General features: G+C 36.6%; 1 protein-coding gene across 3 annotated transcripts in view; it reads left to right on the plus strand.

Moving 5' to 3' along the window:
• AKAP9 (A-kinase anchoring protein 9) overlaps positions 1-14,874 on the plus strand; it is a 109,946-nt gene that overhangs the window by 72,383 nt on the left and 22,689 nt on the right. For 2 of the 3 annotated variants that reach the window (XM_084282065.1, XM_084282064.1), the window contains exons 23-30: positions 3,473-3,635; positions 6,389-6,601; positions 7,830-7,868; positions 9,092-9,324; positions 10,581-10,700; positions 13,629-13,805; positions 13,933-14,037; positions 14,472-14,624. In XM_084282065.1, the coding sequence (XP_084138191.1) occupies positions 3,473-3,635; positions 6,389-6,601; positions 7,830-7,868; positions 9,092-9,324; positions 10,581-10,700; positions 13,629-13,805; positions 13,933-14,037; positions 14,472-14,624 (1,203 nt within the window). The remainder of the gene's footprint in view (positions 1-3,472; positions 3,636-6,388; positions 6,602-7,829; positions 7,869-9,091; positions 9,325-10,580; positions 10,701-13,628; positions 13,806-13,932; positions 14,038-14,471; positions 14,625-14,874) is intronic. The other variant, XM_084282063.1, reaches the window with a different exon arrangement.

A 14,874-nucleotide genomic window follows, 5' to 3' on the forward strand; every position in this document is an offset into this window, starting at 1 on the left:
AGTAAATAAGTTGCTAGTCTCTTTGGACGTTTTCTTACAGTATTTAGTATAAATCTGGACATAATTTCTAGCTGTCCCGTAGAGGTACTCTGCAAGAATTCGTCGCTTTGCAAAGTCAGTTCTGTGGCTACTAAATTATACACAGTTCCTGTATATACCAAGGGTGACTACAATTATTTTTAAATATATAGAAAACAAATACTTCATAAAATACTGCAGAATGGAGAAAATAACCTAAAATCACAGACAGAAAAGATTTTAAACCTGTCCTCTAAATCATCTATATTGTGGTACAAGCATGTACACATTTCTTAAAATTGACTTAAAAGAGTTAGTTCTTTGAAGATTTTTGCCAAATTTTTCTATTTGAGACATGTCTGAACACACACTTTCAGACCTGAAGCACAGTGTGGCTCCTTTCAGGCAGGGCATTCAGTGGGTGCATTAATTCAAATTCCACCTGCTGGTGTTATGTGTAGGTAAATAAATCACGCCCCTCCCATGTTCACTTTCAGTTGGGAGATACTAACAGGAAACCTTTAAACCAGGTGAGTTTGAGAAAGCTCTTCGTGTTGAATTAACGCAGAGAACGAGAATGAAGGCAAGCAGTGACATCGCTGTATTTCTTTCACTTGCTATAGTGGAGGTGGAAAATTACTTTTTTGCTCTCTGTTAGCTTGTATGTCTGCTGCAGTGTACCTGTTCAGGTCAAGCAAAATTACGCTTCCTTGCCTTGGATATTACCTGCCAGCTGCTATTGGAAGATTTGTGGTGCTTTTTCATGTGAAACGTCTCTAAGAAGGATTTTTAGGAGTGACCATATGAAGTTATCATGCACCTCTTTCTCTTTTGGATTACTGTGCTCCTGAATTGTTCTGCCTGAGTGTGAGATCTGAGGCTTCCTGGCGATCCTGAGTAGGTTTGTCACTGACAGTACTGATAAGCATTTTCAGATTGTCAAACGTGTGTGTTCTGTCACTTAGAAACTTCTGAAGCCAGCTTAGGTAGTGCAAAATACCTATGTGACGGTTGAGAAGACTGTAACAGCAGTGTTTTTGGGAATGGATTCTTACCGCACCTACTGGGCATCTAATCTCTTCAGTAGTTTGTGGACAGAAGGCCAAGAAGAAGATGCATATGAGGTTGAATCTCGTGTGCCTTTACCATATCCTTTTCCTTTCACTGAACACTTGGATGAGAATAATTCTGTAGTTGTAAATACTTCAGTTTTTCACTTCAGACACAAAAAAAATGGGCACATATTAAAAGTTGTCTCTAAAATCTCCTTGCCTACACCTCCCTACTCAGTAAGTATAAAAGTTGTTTTTTTTAAAAATAAATATTTTAACTTGCTTAAATAGAAGAGAATGCAATGGAAATGGTGTAAACTTGTCTCCTTATTGTTAATCTGTGTACTACTGACAGGCATTTCTCCTAGGCAATTTTAATGGGCAATTAAACATCTTTAGTTATATAATTCTCCATGTTCTTTATTAACAAAATTAATTTAGCAGACATGGAAATATATTGATTTATATAGATTTGAGATATCTTTTTAAGGTACTTCAGTTATACTTACTATGTTACATTTTTTTCTCTGTAAAAACAATTTAAGAAGAAAGGAAGGGCACTGTAGTCACGTGTTTTTCCTTTATAGCTTTCATGCACTAACTAGTAACATTAACTGGCACAAGCTTACTAATGCTTCCAGTGATCCCATAAAGAAATGTTTATACCTGAAAGATTATGCTCATGTTTGCTTTTCTTTTTTATGTTGTCCTCTGATATTTTGAATAATACCTTGAGATTTTATTACTGAAAAGAGCTGGTGAACAATTTTTATTCAAGTTTCTGCTGGAGTTGCATTTGAGTTCATTTCATGCATTTGAGTAAACCATTTTTATGGTCATCTATGTACAGTAAATCTATCATATGTTCTCCTTTAACTGAGATGGGGCTTTCATACAGAATTTCAAAATCTAAGAATAGAGTGAGAAGACTGTAATTGTTAAAATATTTTCAACCAGTGCAGATATTCACCTGAAGTATTTACACAGTTTTTTAATTCTTGTCAGATTACTCTTGTTCAGGGTGATAATGTCCATCTGAAAATGAATGCTCTAGAAAACAAATCAAGTCTTTAAATACAGTGTACTATAAAAGAGAATGTGTTGATACTTCAGATGTTCTTTTCAATTTTATTTGAATTAATTTTTATTTATAAGTGGGTAATTTTATGTGTAATTTTCTATAAAGCATTCCTAATACCTTTTTCAGGGATTTTAAAGCATGTTAATTGTACTCATGAACTTAGCTGGAGATGGTGACAAAGCCATTATTTTTAAAAGAAATTGACAGATAAAATATGTTCAATAGAAACTGTAGCAAAGCCATGAAAGTTACTCTTACAAATATCTGCTAACAACTGTAATACGAAAGGGAAAAAATGAGAGGGGAGCAGGAAATGTTACTTCATTTTCTGAAGTTGAAATGTTCTCTTAGTTTGAATACCAGACACACCAAGAACTCGTACCCCATTCAGCTCTGTCAGTTTGTATTTGTGTCTCTCGAAGACATTGATGTAGGCTGTAAATGTTAACAGTTGAGAAGTATGAGTCTTCTTGGTACTTGACTTCAGTTTGCTGTTGTGTTAGATGAACACCTTATATAATCATTCATTCTAGCATTAATTATTAATTAACTATTTTGCTTTTGTAGTTTTTGTTTTAATTCTTTTTTTGAAATTATCACTTTGGGTATGTCTAAACGGGGGCCCTAAGTATACACTTTTGTGTATTTCAGTCCTGGTTTTCCAGTTGTCTAGGTGAGTGACTCAGTGAGATTACACTACATCTGTGGTAGTAGGCATTACGTGCTAATCACATGAGCAGAGAAGGAAAAAAAGAAAATCCGGAATGATTCTGCTAGGCGAACACAGTTGGAAGAATTATTGCTTTACTGCCTTCTTGGTTGAAAGGTGCAATGTATTCAGGATTCACATTTTCTTGGTGTCCTCATTTATCTTTGTGTTTAGGAAAGAAGGGGATGAAACGTGTCAATTTATATCAAAATGTCTGCCAGTCTTATGCAATATATTTAGCCATTCCAAGCATATGGTGCATGACAGCTCACTCATATGCATATTTAGTACGAAACTCGCGTAAATAAAGGTGAATCTAGTGTAAACTCATAAAGCAGGAGTCACCGGAACAAAGACTCAGAGTTAGACAGGTGGCTCATTCAGTTCACTGTTCTGAGAAATGTCAATTTGCTTAGGCTTTTATACTGAATGTGTCTTTCTATTGCAGTCTAAATATGTGTTCAGTAAAGATCTTATCAAATGTCCAGTGAAGTTATGCAGGATCTCATCACTCTGTATGTTAGCCACTGTTAAATAGCCATTCTATCACTCATATTTAAGTATCATAAAATCTTTAATCTGTCTAATCTGTGTAATTTTCTCCTGTGGTAGCTTGAACATGCTAAAATTACCCAGACAGAACTCATGCGAGAATCCTTCAAAAAGCAACAAGAGGCTGCAGAGTTTATCAAGTATCAGGAGGAACTGCAAGAGCATCTTAACGAAGAAACCAAAGCCAGAGAGCAATTGGCTTTGGAGCTTAGTAAAGCTGAAGGTGAGTAACTTCTTTGAGCTATTGAACTCACTATTCTATTAATTAGGTAAAGAAAATGCAAATTGGAAAAATTTCTTAGCAAACTTTTTCTTAGCAAACTTACCAACTTAATGGATAGTTATGGACAAGATGATCTCTGGAGGTGCCTTTCAGCTTCAGCCACTCTGAGATTCTGTTTCCCTAACTTTGTCTCACTATTTTTCTTATCACTTCTTGTTAAAACATGCTACTTAAAATAACAGTTTGGATATGTTGTTATCCTCAAAATTGATTTATTTTGTTATGTGCAGACAAACTTTAATATTAACAACTTAGAATCATGGAATCATGGTTGAGTCGGGAAGCCACGTCATCTAGTCCAACCCCCTGTTCAGAGCAGTCTGCTAGAGTAGGCTTCCCAAAACTATGTCCAGTCAAGTTTTGAATGTCTATAACCTCTCTGGGCAGCCTGTTCTGGTATTTTGGGTTTACAAATGTAATGCAAGGTAGGGCAAGTATGTATTTTTGCTAGGAAAAAAAGTATATTAAAGGCAAACATCTAGTGAGAGCTATGAAGCTATGCCTTGCAGTCTGATTTTTTTATCTGATTTTGATCTGATAACGTTTTATTTGGAAAAAAAATCTTGGAAGCATACAAAGTGGAAATCTTCAAGAAGTTTTAACTGGTATTTAAATTTAATCATAGCAATAGCAATGTCAGGTTATAAGACTTGACTTACTGGCTGTGTTGTCATGAGTTCTGAATTATAAGAGACAGAACTTGATTTTAGTTTCAGGCCTAGGTAGATATATTGCACATTTAAATTTGTAAGTTTTAAGATTTATATTACATGCAGAGACTTAATACAGTTCAGGCTTTTGCAGAAAATCAGCTAATTTTTCCCTCATACTGCTTTAATGCTCTATAATTCCTGAATTCATTAAATCTTTTTTCAGCATTTTTTTCAGAGAACTTCAGAAATTAACTCAGTTCTAAATGACAGGCACCTTTTTATGTGTGGATATAACAAAACAAAAATGCTGTAGAACTCTCGATCTAATTTTTCCTGCTCATTGAACCAAGCTGTGAGCATACTCTGACAGAGCCTGACTACATTCCATTATCAAATTCCTTAGATAAGCATGCAAAACAACGTCTTAGTTCATTATACATCTGATGGTACTCTGTCTTCTCTTGAGATAAAATGTGTCATTTGTGATCATTTCTTTCTTATCACAAAAACTGCTGCAGCAGAGACATTTTCAAACCTCTGGTGTGTTAGTGGCATCAGATATGACATATCTAAGGAATGTGATAGAAAAGCTAATGCCAGTTTGTTCACTGAACTCTGACAACTTTCATTACATCTCTTTCAAGGAGGAAAAAAAAAAGCAGGAACAAATACTGTAACAAATACTGTAAATATAAATACAAATACTGTAACTATTTTCTTTGTTCCTACCTTTTTGTTGGATGCGGGCATTCCGTTTAACCTGGGAATGCCCTCTCAGCTTCCAGTCTGCTAAGTACTCATTGTGAACATCAGCAGTTACAGTGAAACTACTAGAATTTGCATTGTCTCAATTTTTTGAAAAGCTTTTAATGTTGTTTCTCAGCCTTTGTATTGGGCTGCTGAGGGAAGTGGCAGAGATCCCATCCCTGGATCCCTGGAGATGTTTATTGATGGGATTCAGTAGGTCAGGTTGACTGTAAGACTTGATATTCTTAAAGATCTTTTCCAACCGGGATGATTCTGCGTTCTAGTTTACTATCTTTTTTTCAACAGTTCTATGCACCTCTGTACTTTGAATCCAAGTCTGAAAAAATAGACTGGCCCACAGTGCATGATAGTTATGCATAGGACCAGGCTTATGCTTTGCAGGCAGTATGTGCAAAGTCCACTATTACTTAATTTTCTCCTTGATAGCTTTCATCTGATGTGGATGTAAGTGCACACAGAGATTTTACATTGTCTGCACAGGCAACCAATGGAAGCATCTTTAGTTTTCCTATACTCTCAAGCCAGGGTTAAATCCATGTTAATACTGTCTCAAGACTGTAGCTTCACATTGACAGAGCTTACTTCAGTATTGGAAAAAACACTACATAGATTCTTTGTGTTTAGTACGAAGAAACATGGAAGATAGGGTTGCGTGTCCAGCAGAGTTTTTTGGCATTTTATGACTGATGTCTTGTATGTCCTCTAGAACCATCAGTATCAGACAAGAAGAACACACCTCTCTAGAGTGCTCTACTTATTTAGTGCTTTCTGTTGCACATTAATAACCTCTCTTGTGTTCTATGGTTAGATGTTTCTGAAAGTACTGATGTGAAATTTCTCATTCATGCAGAGGCCTATACCATTATAGCATCTTAGGTTAGTTTATACAGCCCTCAAGGAAATTTAGTTTTGTTTCAGGTTTTTTTTTTTCCTAAGATTTTTTTTTCCTTAGAATTTAGCTTTGTGCTCACTCTGTATCATTCCAATATGGTGCCATTTCTTATTGCTGTAATATCATTCATCAAGATAAACCAGAGCTCCTCTTCAGATTCCTGTGTAAACTCTTTCACTATTTTCCAATTTTTATATTTTGTCATGTGCTATTGTTTTTATTGTTTGTTCATCAGCTAAGAAAAGCAAGAACAGGAGCAGAATTTCTCAAGTGCTGAGTATCTAATGTGTATGTGCATTTACATGAGATTACTGTGGTGACTTGACCATGCAAAAAGTTCAAATTCTTATTAAATCTACCCAAAAATTGATGTGCTACAGGCCTCATTGATGGTTATGCAGATGAAAAAGCATTTCTGGAAAAACAGCTCCAGGAAAAAATAGATGTAATTGACCATCTTGAGCAAGAACTACTGCATACAGGTAACAAATTGCAGGAGTTAGAGGCTGAGCAGCAGCAGATCCAGGAAGAAAAGGAATTACTTGCCAGACAGAAGGATGCCATGAGAGCAGATGCGGGGCCAGTAGAGCAGCGTACGTATTTCTCACAATCTTTCTATGAGATTTTCTTATATTTTGAAATAAGACAATAAGTAATCGTGGTGGAATCGTTTAGATTTCTTTTCTCTATTTTAATCATTTATAAAAATGTGAAGTGACAGAATGTGATATTTTCATGCCTGGTGCCTAATGCTAGTAAGATAACTTTTTCTTGATATTTAAGCAAAAAAAGGCTGAATTTTCAGAAGGGCTGAACAATCACAGTTGCTCTTGAAGTCAGCAAAACCTTGATACCTATGAAAATTGACTTTTATTTATATTATTGTTGGAGATGCAGTATCTCAAAGCTGACACCTGTGTACAAAAATACTCATCTAAATAGCTTACAAACAGACTTCTAGAGACACAAGCAAGTTTACCTACTTGAATGTGATTGAAGGTGATGTCCATATTTATTTTAGGCACTGAAGATGTGCTTTTTTAACAAATTTCTCTGTTGAGTAAGAGTGGCATAGGAGCTGCATAATAAGGAAAGGCTGTTACCGGTAATGAAAGTTAGTTACTCAGTTTTCCCGAAAGCAAAATACAGAAATTGAGTAATAACAAAAAAGTGATGGTGGGAGTTTCAGATAAGTATTGTGTCCGTTTCACCTAGCTAACTGCTTACTGAGGAATAAAAATATTTGCTTTGATGAAGTAAATGTGTCCTTTAATTCTTCCTTAAACTAATAAATTAATATTTGAGCGAGGAAGAAAATTAGGACAATGGTGTTTAAGAAGTACTGCTCTTTTGAGGATTGCAGTGCTTACATGAAATTAGCATTTTATTTTATGTTTAAAAGTTTATGGCAATTTATAATGTTGCTGGTTTGGTAAATTGTTTTTGCAACTGTATCCATTTTGTGTAATAGTGCAATTTTAAGAACAGCCAGTTGCTTGCTACTTTATAGGAAAGATGATCCTTGCATAGAAATAGAACTCCTTTTAAGTTTTATGCTTTATATTTCTAATTATTTTGAAGTTACTATAATGTATAACAACTGTAAACAATTCTATAAATGTATGTTTAGGTACTTATATCATGCATACCAGAATAACCTACCACATTCCCTAAGTTATCTCAACAACTTTGTCATTAAATGCCACACTTTCTTTGGCTTCATTTTCTCTTACGTTGTTGCACCACAAGAAAACTATAGCTGGCATGTGAATTACTTTGCTTCTTTTTTTGTTTTTTCTCTCTCTCTCTCTATTCTCCTAGGCCTAGTAGATGCTGCAGTCGATGCAGCTTCCCAAGCAGGTGTGTTTGTATGTTGCATGGCCAATCTGTAACTGGGTGGAAGATTTAAATGTACTGACATTGTTAATCAGGATTATTGGGCTTTTGGCTTACTGACATTACTTGTAATTCTTACTGGCCTGCAGCTTTGATGTTGTATTTCATACTCAATTTTATGTTTCGCTAACAACATTTCTACAATTTCTAAGCATAATAAGCAAATTCATGAATAACCATCATCTTATTCACCTATGAATTACATATACTTAGATGGTATTGCAGGGATATTTTTGTATGTGTTTTTTTTCTTTTTATTTCCAAATATAGTGAAGTCATCATTCATTATGATAACTAAACGCTGTGTTATATTGACATATAACAGTTACCCAAAAAAGAGAATTGGTTAAATATGATGTAAGATGATGGTGCCTAAAGGGTATTTCTTCTATAGTGAAAGTAAATTGTATTCTGTCTAATTATCAATCGTGGTTTAAAGATTCTCCAAATGTAATTGCACTTTACAGTTTGGATTTTACCTCAAGGGATGCCTTAACGGTTTGTTAATATGTATTCAATGGGCTGTGGCTTAAGAATCTTAGTAGAGTGGTTTGGGGCTTTACTATGTATGTGCCAGCACTTTCATGAGGAAACAAAATTGTGCATGCAGTCATTGACTTTACAAAGGTCCCGTTATGGGTCAGTAATTTCCCTCTCTGCCTGGCAACCTTGCTAAGTGTTTCAGAATTTTCTTCAAAATATTTATATGAACCACATTAAATGACAAGGAGTGGGAGGAGATTGATTTTAAGCATGATAACGAAGAGAAGAGGATTGATTAATGAAGAGGATTATTGTTAACCCTTTTTTTATTGTTAACCCTTTTGCTGACTAGCTGCAGTTTGAATCAAAGCATTTTTCTTTTCTGTGCCACTTATGCAAGGACTTTTTAATTTGTATGAAACTTGAGTGGAGAAATGATCTGATGCCACTTCACTAGCAGTTCTCTGAAGACTATCTAAAGGATAGTACTTCTAGTATGAATTTGCTGTAGTGGTTCTCTTGATTATTTCTCAGAAGAAAATACATTTTCTAAAAAAAATAAAATAAAATAGTAAAAACCCAAACCAGTTCATGTCCTTCTGCAGACTACAGCATGGATACATACAACCTTGGGGAGTGGTTTTTCTTCATAACTTTAACTATTTGTATCTAAAAGTAGTGTATGATGATTTTATTATAACCAGAGTTACTGGAGGAAACAGAAAAGCTAATGAAAGAAAAAATTGAAGTACAGCGTCAAGCTGAAAAAGAATACGATGACCTTCAGAAGCAAGTGAAAGTCTTGGAAATAGACTTGGAAGAGCAAGTGAACCGTTTTATCGAGCTAGAACAAGAAAAAAATGCAGAACTAATGGACTTAAGGCAGCAAAACCAGGCTTTGGAGAAGCAACTTGAGAAAACAAGAAAATTCCTTGATGTAAGTATGGTAGAAGGCTTGTTTCATGAAAGTGGGTGGGCACACGCTGAGGTTTGCTTCAGCAGCAAATGTTCCTGTTGTCAGACTTGAAGCAAATACATACATTTTTGTGATTTCATTTGCAACAATCCTTGTGGAATTTCTATGTTTTTAATAGTTGGGAGTTTCAGTGAGATCTTTTGGAATTAAGTACTCAGCTTCAGTTGTGCTTGGAAAATGGAAGTGTAATTTTTCTAAATTTCTTTTATAGACTACTTTCATTTCTTTTGTAAGAATCTCTCTCTTGTTATTAAGCTACACCTCCCAGCCAGTCCACATTTACAGTGGCAGTTGCCTCTTTAATGTACAGTGTTTCTACCTGCCTACAGGCTGTCTCAGTGATTTTGTTCTAAACAGTACCTGTTTTTCAACAAACACCATCATCCTGACTCCTCCTTTTCCCATTTTTTCCTTCTAAGTGTCTTATACCATTATTTCTGTGCCTTCTCAATCAACTCTTTAATAACTAGGAGAGTGAAATAATTTCATACTCAATAAATATAACAGTGTAACACCACCTCTGCACTGTTACTAAGCTGTATTAACGGAAAGATCTTCTCCACATACTGCTTAGTACAATTGTGTTTGCCGTATTTCATTTTCTTCAGGTCAAGGTTATTTTATTTTTTTTTTATTATGGAACACTTGTTTCAGTGTAAGAGTAGATTCAGAAGTTAAAATTCCTGTTACAAGTGTCATATTCATAAACTCGGTATGGTTTGGGATTATCAATAACATGAACTGGAGAATCAGGGACTACTAAGATGAGCAGTCATTTTTATTAGCAGAATTAGAAATCTTCTGTTTACCCTGAAAGGGCAGATGATTTTATTTATTTTTTTAACTTATAATCTGCAACTTGTCAAGGCTGATGTTTTATTCCAGTTTGCTGGATTTCTGCAAAACATTTACTTGTCAGAAGCATTCCTCTTTTTATCAGATACTTCAGCTAGTTTAATGCATCTGATGACATTGTAAAACCAGACAGACTTCTAAAGGGATCCTTTACTGGATGCTACCACTTGTGTATTATTTCCTAAATAAAAATATTTCAAAATCTGAAAGAACTTTTTAAAATCATAGTTGCATGCGGTTCTGCTACGTTAAAACCATTGGCATACTGTTTCCTCATCTTACCAGAAATAAGAAGTAATAATAGACTTAATTTTGGTAGATTTTAAAATCAAATGGTGTTTCCACGATTCCTTAACTTTCAGGAGCAAGCAGTTGACAGAGAACATGAAAGAGATGTGTTCCAGCAAGAGATACAGAAGCTGGAACAACAGCTGAAGGTTCCACAAAGGAGTCAGCCTGTCAATGAACATCAAAGCAGAGAGGTAAGACACTTTATTACTTGTACTCAGTGAATATATATGACAAAATGACACCTGGCTGTTTGTAGGACAAGAGGAAAAGGCCTCAAGTTGCACCAGGTGAGGTTTAGGTTGGATATTTGGAAGGAATTCTCTGCTGAAGGGGATATGGGGCATTGGAGCAGGCTACCTGGAGAGGTGATTGGGTCACCGTTCCCAGAGGTATTCAAAAGATTTGTGGATGTGGTGCTTAGGGACATGGTTCAGGGGTTGATTTGGCAGTGCTAGGTTAGTAGTTGGACTTGATCTTTTCCAACCTAAATTATTTTATGATTCTATGACTGTTATCTATTTTATGGTGTACCTAATCTGCATCCATTTACAAGTCAGTAAAGTATATCCCTAAAGATGAAAGTGCTGGAGGGCAGGGCTGAACCTGTGTTTTGGAGTTTATTGGAATTGTTTTTTTTTTTACTAACAGATATACGGAGACTTTGTATCTTTTGTATATCTTAATTTAGAAAGTTCATTCTGTTTTCAAAAGTCTGCGGAAACAGTCAGGACTACTTTGGCAATTTAACATGTTCTTAAATTGTGTTGTGACACCATTTTTCATAGCACAGATACATCACTGAAGGAATTGAATTACCAAGGTTGAAGCACCTGAGATGTAGTAGTGCTCTCTGTGCACGCTTGAACCTCCCCAGTTATGCTGCAAGTCCCTATCTCTGCAACTTCAGTTACTCTTGAATACATTGTTTCTGAGCCATAAGCATGATTTACTGAGATTCAGAGTGCATTCTTTGGATGCTTTGTCTCCTGTATGAAGTGAAATGATATAATCCATCACATCTGTTTGGTCCTATTTAACAAACCCAGCAAGAAAACAAAACGTGTTTTTCCTTCAGACTGAAGTATAGCAATTCTCTTTGATATTAAGGACTAAGTGAGCTGTAGCATGTCTCCATGTCACTAACCAACTCCTTATTTCAAATCATTTTGTCATGGATTCTTTAATACTATGATACTCCTCAAAGTAGTAAACAGCATCTTCACCTTAGGGTTCAGGATATTCCATCCTTAGATCACAGAATCATAAAATCACAGAATATCCTAAATTAGAAGGATCCACAAGGATCATTAAGTCCAACTCCTGGCTCCACAAAGGACCAACCAAAATCAAGTGAAAGAGCTGAGAGCATTGTCCAAACACTTCTCGAACTCTGCAGGCTTGGTGCCGTGACCGCTTCCCTAGGAGCCTGTCCCGGTGCCCGACCACCTTCTGGGTGCAGAACCTCTCCCTAACCCCCAGCCTGACCCTCCCCTGTCCCAGCTCCATGCCGTCCCCTCGGGTCCTGTCGCTGTCCCCAGAGAGCAGAGCTCAGCGCCTGCCCCTCCGCTCCCCTCGTGAAGGAGCTGCAGGCCGCCATGAGGCCTCTCCTCAGCCTGCTCTGGTCGGGGCTGAACAAACCCTGAGCCCTCAGCCACTCCTCATACGTCTTCCCCTCCAGACCCTTCACCACCTTTGTAGCCCTCCTTTGGACACTCTCTAACATTTTTATGTCTTTCTCATACTGTGGTGTCCAGGAGTGCACACAGTGCTCATGGTGAGGCTGCACCAGCACAGAGCAGAGCAGGACAATCCCCTCCCTCGACCAGGTAGCCATGCTGTGCCTGAGGCACCCCAGGGTACGGCTGGCCATTTTGCCGACAGGGCACACCGCTGCCTCGTATTCAACTTGCCATCAAACACAACACCCAGATCCCTTTCCATGGGGCTTCTTCTCCAGCCTTTCGTCCTCCAGTCTGTGCATTTAGGATTACCCAGGCCCACTTATGGAATCTGGCACTTGTTTTTTTTTAAATTTCATACAATTGGTGATTGCCCAGCCCTTTAATTTGTCAAGCTCTCTCTGCAAGGCCTGTCTGCCCTTGAGAGATTTGACGACATCTCCTAATTTAGTATCATCTGCAAGCTTAATTAGCATTCATTTGGGCATCCAGACCATTTATAAACACATAAAAGAGATCTGGCCCTAAAATGGAGCCCTGGGAAACCCTACTAATGATTGGCTGCCAGCCTGATGTAATCCCATTTACTATAACCTTCTGAGCCCCACCCATCAGCATATTGTTCATCCATCATATTAGGTATGTATATAGCTGTATGCTGGACATTTTGTCCAGAAGGGTACTGTGAGAAATAGTATCAAAACCTGTGCTGAAATCGAAAAAGATCATGCCTGCTGGTTTTCCTTGGTCAACTACATGGGTAACATTGTCACAAAAGCAAATTAAGTTAGTTAAACAGGATTTTGCCCTCATGAACCGACATTGGCTATGATCAGTGACTGCATTGTCTTTTGAGTGTTTTTCAGTAACTCCCAGAATAATCTTCTCCATAATTGTACTAGTCGTCGAAGCAAGACTGACTGGCCTGTAATTACCAGGGTCTTCTTTCTTACCCTGCTTGAAAACTGGGACAACATTTGCCAGTTTCTAGTTGACTGGGACCTCTCCAGATTCCCAAGACCACAGAAAAATAATTGAGAAAAGTCCTGCAATGACATCAGCATCTTTGAGTACCCTGGGATGAATCACACTGTGCCCTATAGACTTACGTGCATAAGATGTTAGAATTATCTTGATAGCACAGTGTATAAGGATGCCATGCTATTTGTCTTTTAATGACTAGATGGCCTTGAAGGCTTTGGAAAGACACAGATCTAGATCTAGAAAGCAGGTGGTATAGCACATAACTTCTTTGAAAATGTGTTTGTTGGATATAGCACTACAATATCCTGATTGTGCATCCTCTATAACCTAAACAGGTGGATTTTCATTACATGAAAAAAAAGGATTTTTTTTTCCTCTATAAAAAATGAGTGCTGTTAGTATTGCTAGCAAACCCTCTGCTACAATATATTAATCTTCTTGCTATATTGTCATTAGGTTGAACAGCTAACTAACCATCTGAAAGAAAAAACAGACAAATGCAGTGAGCTTTTGCTTTCTAAAGAGCAACTTCAGCGAGATGTACAAGAACGAAATGAAGAAATTGAGAAATTAGAATGCAGAATAAGAGAACTGGAACAAGCCTTAATTATCAGTGCAGACAACTTGCAAAAGGTATTTCTTGGTCTAAAATTACCACGTGTTTACTCCTTTCTTATTTTTTCAAGAACAAGGCAGTATATCCTTTTGATTTGTTTATTGTTAAGCAAGTAACATTACTAAATTGGATTTATTTTTAAAGGTGGAGGAAAGGAAACAATTTGGCACCATCATAGTAAAGGGAGAATTACCTCTTGAAATACAGCTACAAGCTGAACGAGAAGCTGTGGACAGAAAGGAAAAGGAGGTAAGATATCTGTGCAATGTTCCACGTTTCCTGTGATAATATCAGTCTGATATTTTTGACTGACAGTTTTTGCTTTCTGTTGAGTACAGCAAACTATACAGATGAATTTTTTAACCAGATGAAACACCTGTTCAAAATTCCTCTTCTGAGCCGTGATAATTGTTATCATCTATGTTAATGCTTATGAGTTAAGTAAGCAGAGGGTGTTTCTGGAATCAAAATGCAGCCCAGTGAAGAAAAAGTTCATAGTAATTTCAGCTTTTTAATGGGTTTTAAAATTACATTCAGTTTAAAGACTCAGAATGTCACTGAGTACGCATTCTATTGTTTCTACCTATCAGACTGGTTTACAGTTAACATTGCACTTGAAAATTATGGCATTTAATTTTTGGTATGGCTGTCTATTCATTTTTTACCATTTGTTTTGGAAACAGGTCACAAACCTTGAAGAACAACTGGAGCAGTTTCGAGAGGAGCTAGAAAATAAAAATGAAGAAGTTCAGCAATTGCACATGCAACTAGAAATTCAGCGAAAGGAGTCCACTACACACTTGCAAGAACTTGAACAAGAAAACAAATTATTTAAGGTAATAGTGTAACAGGGAAGCCTACGGCTTTATATTCTCTTCTCCCCAGAAACAAATTATTAGAAAATGCCAAGGTGCTGTATTTGCTTGTTCTTGAGCATTTTGCAGTTCAACTTGCAAAATACTAAAAAGCTGATATAATTAATTCTCATTCCATGCAGCTTGTTCCTCCTGTATCTTAAATACTCATACAAGAATATGCAGAAAATGTTATGTTACAGCTATAAATGGTTTGGGGTTGTTTTTGTTT

The sequence above is a fragment of the Netta rufina genome (genome assembly GCF_964035555.1).
Source record: "Netta rufina genome assembly, chromosome: 2".
NCBI classification, from domain to species: domain Eukaryota; kingdom Metazoa; phylum Chordata; class Aves; order Anseriformes; family Anatidae; genus Netta; species Netta rufina.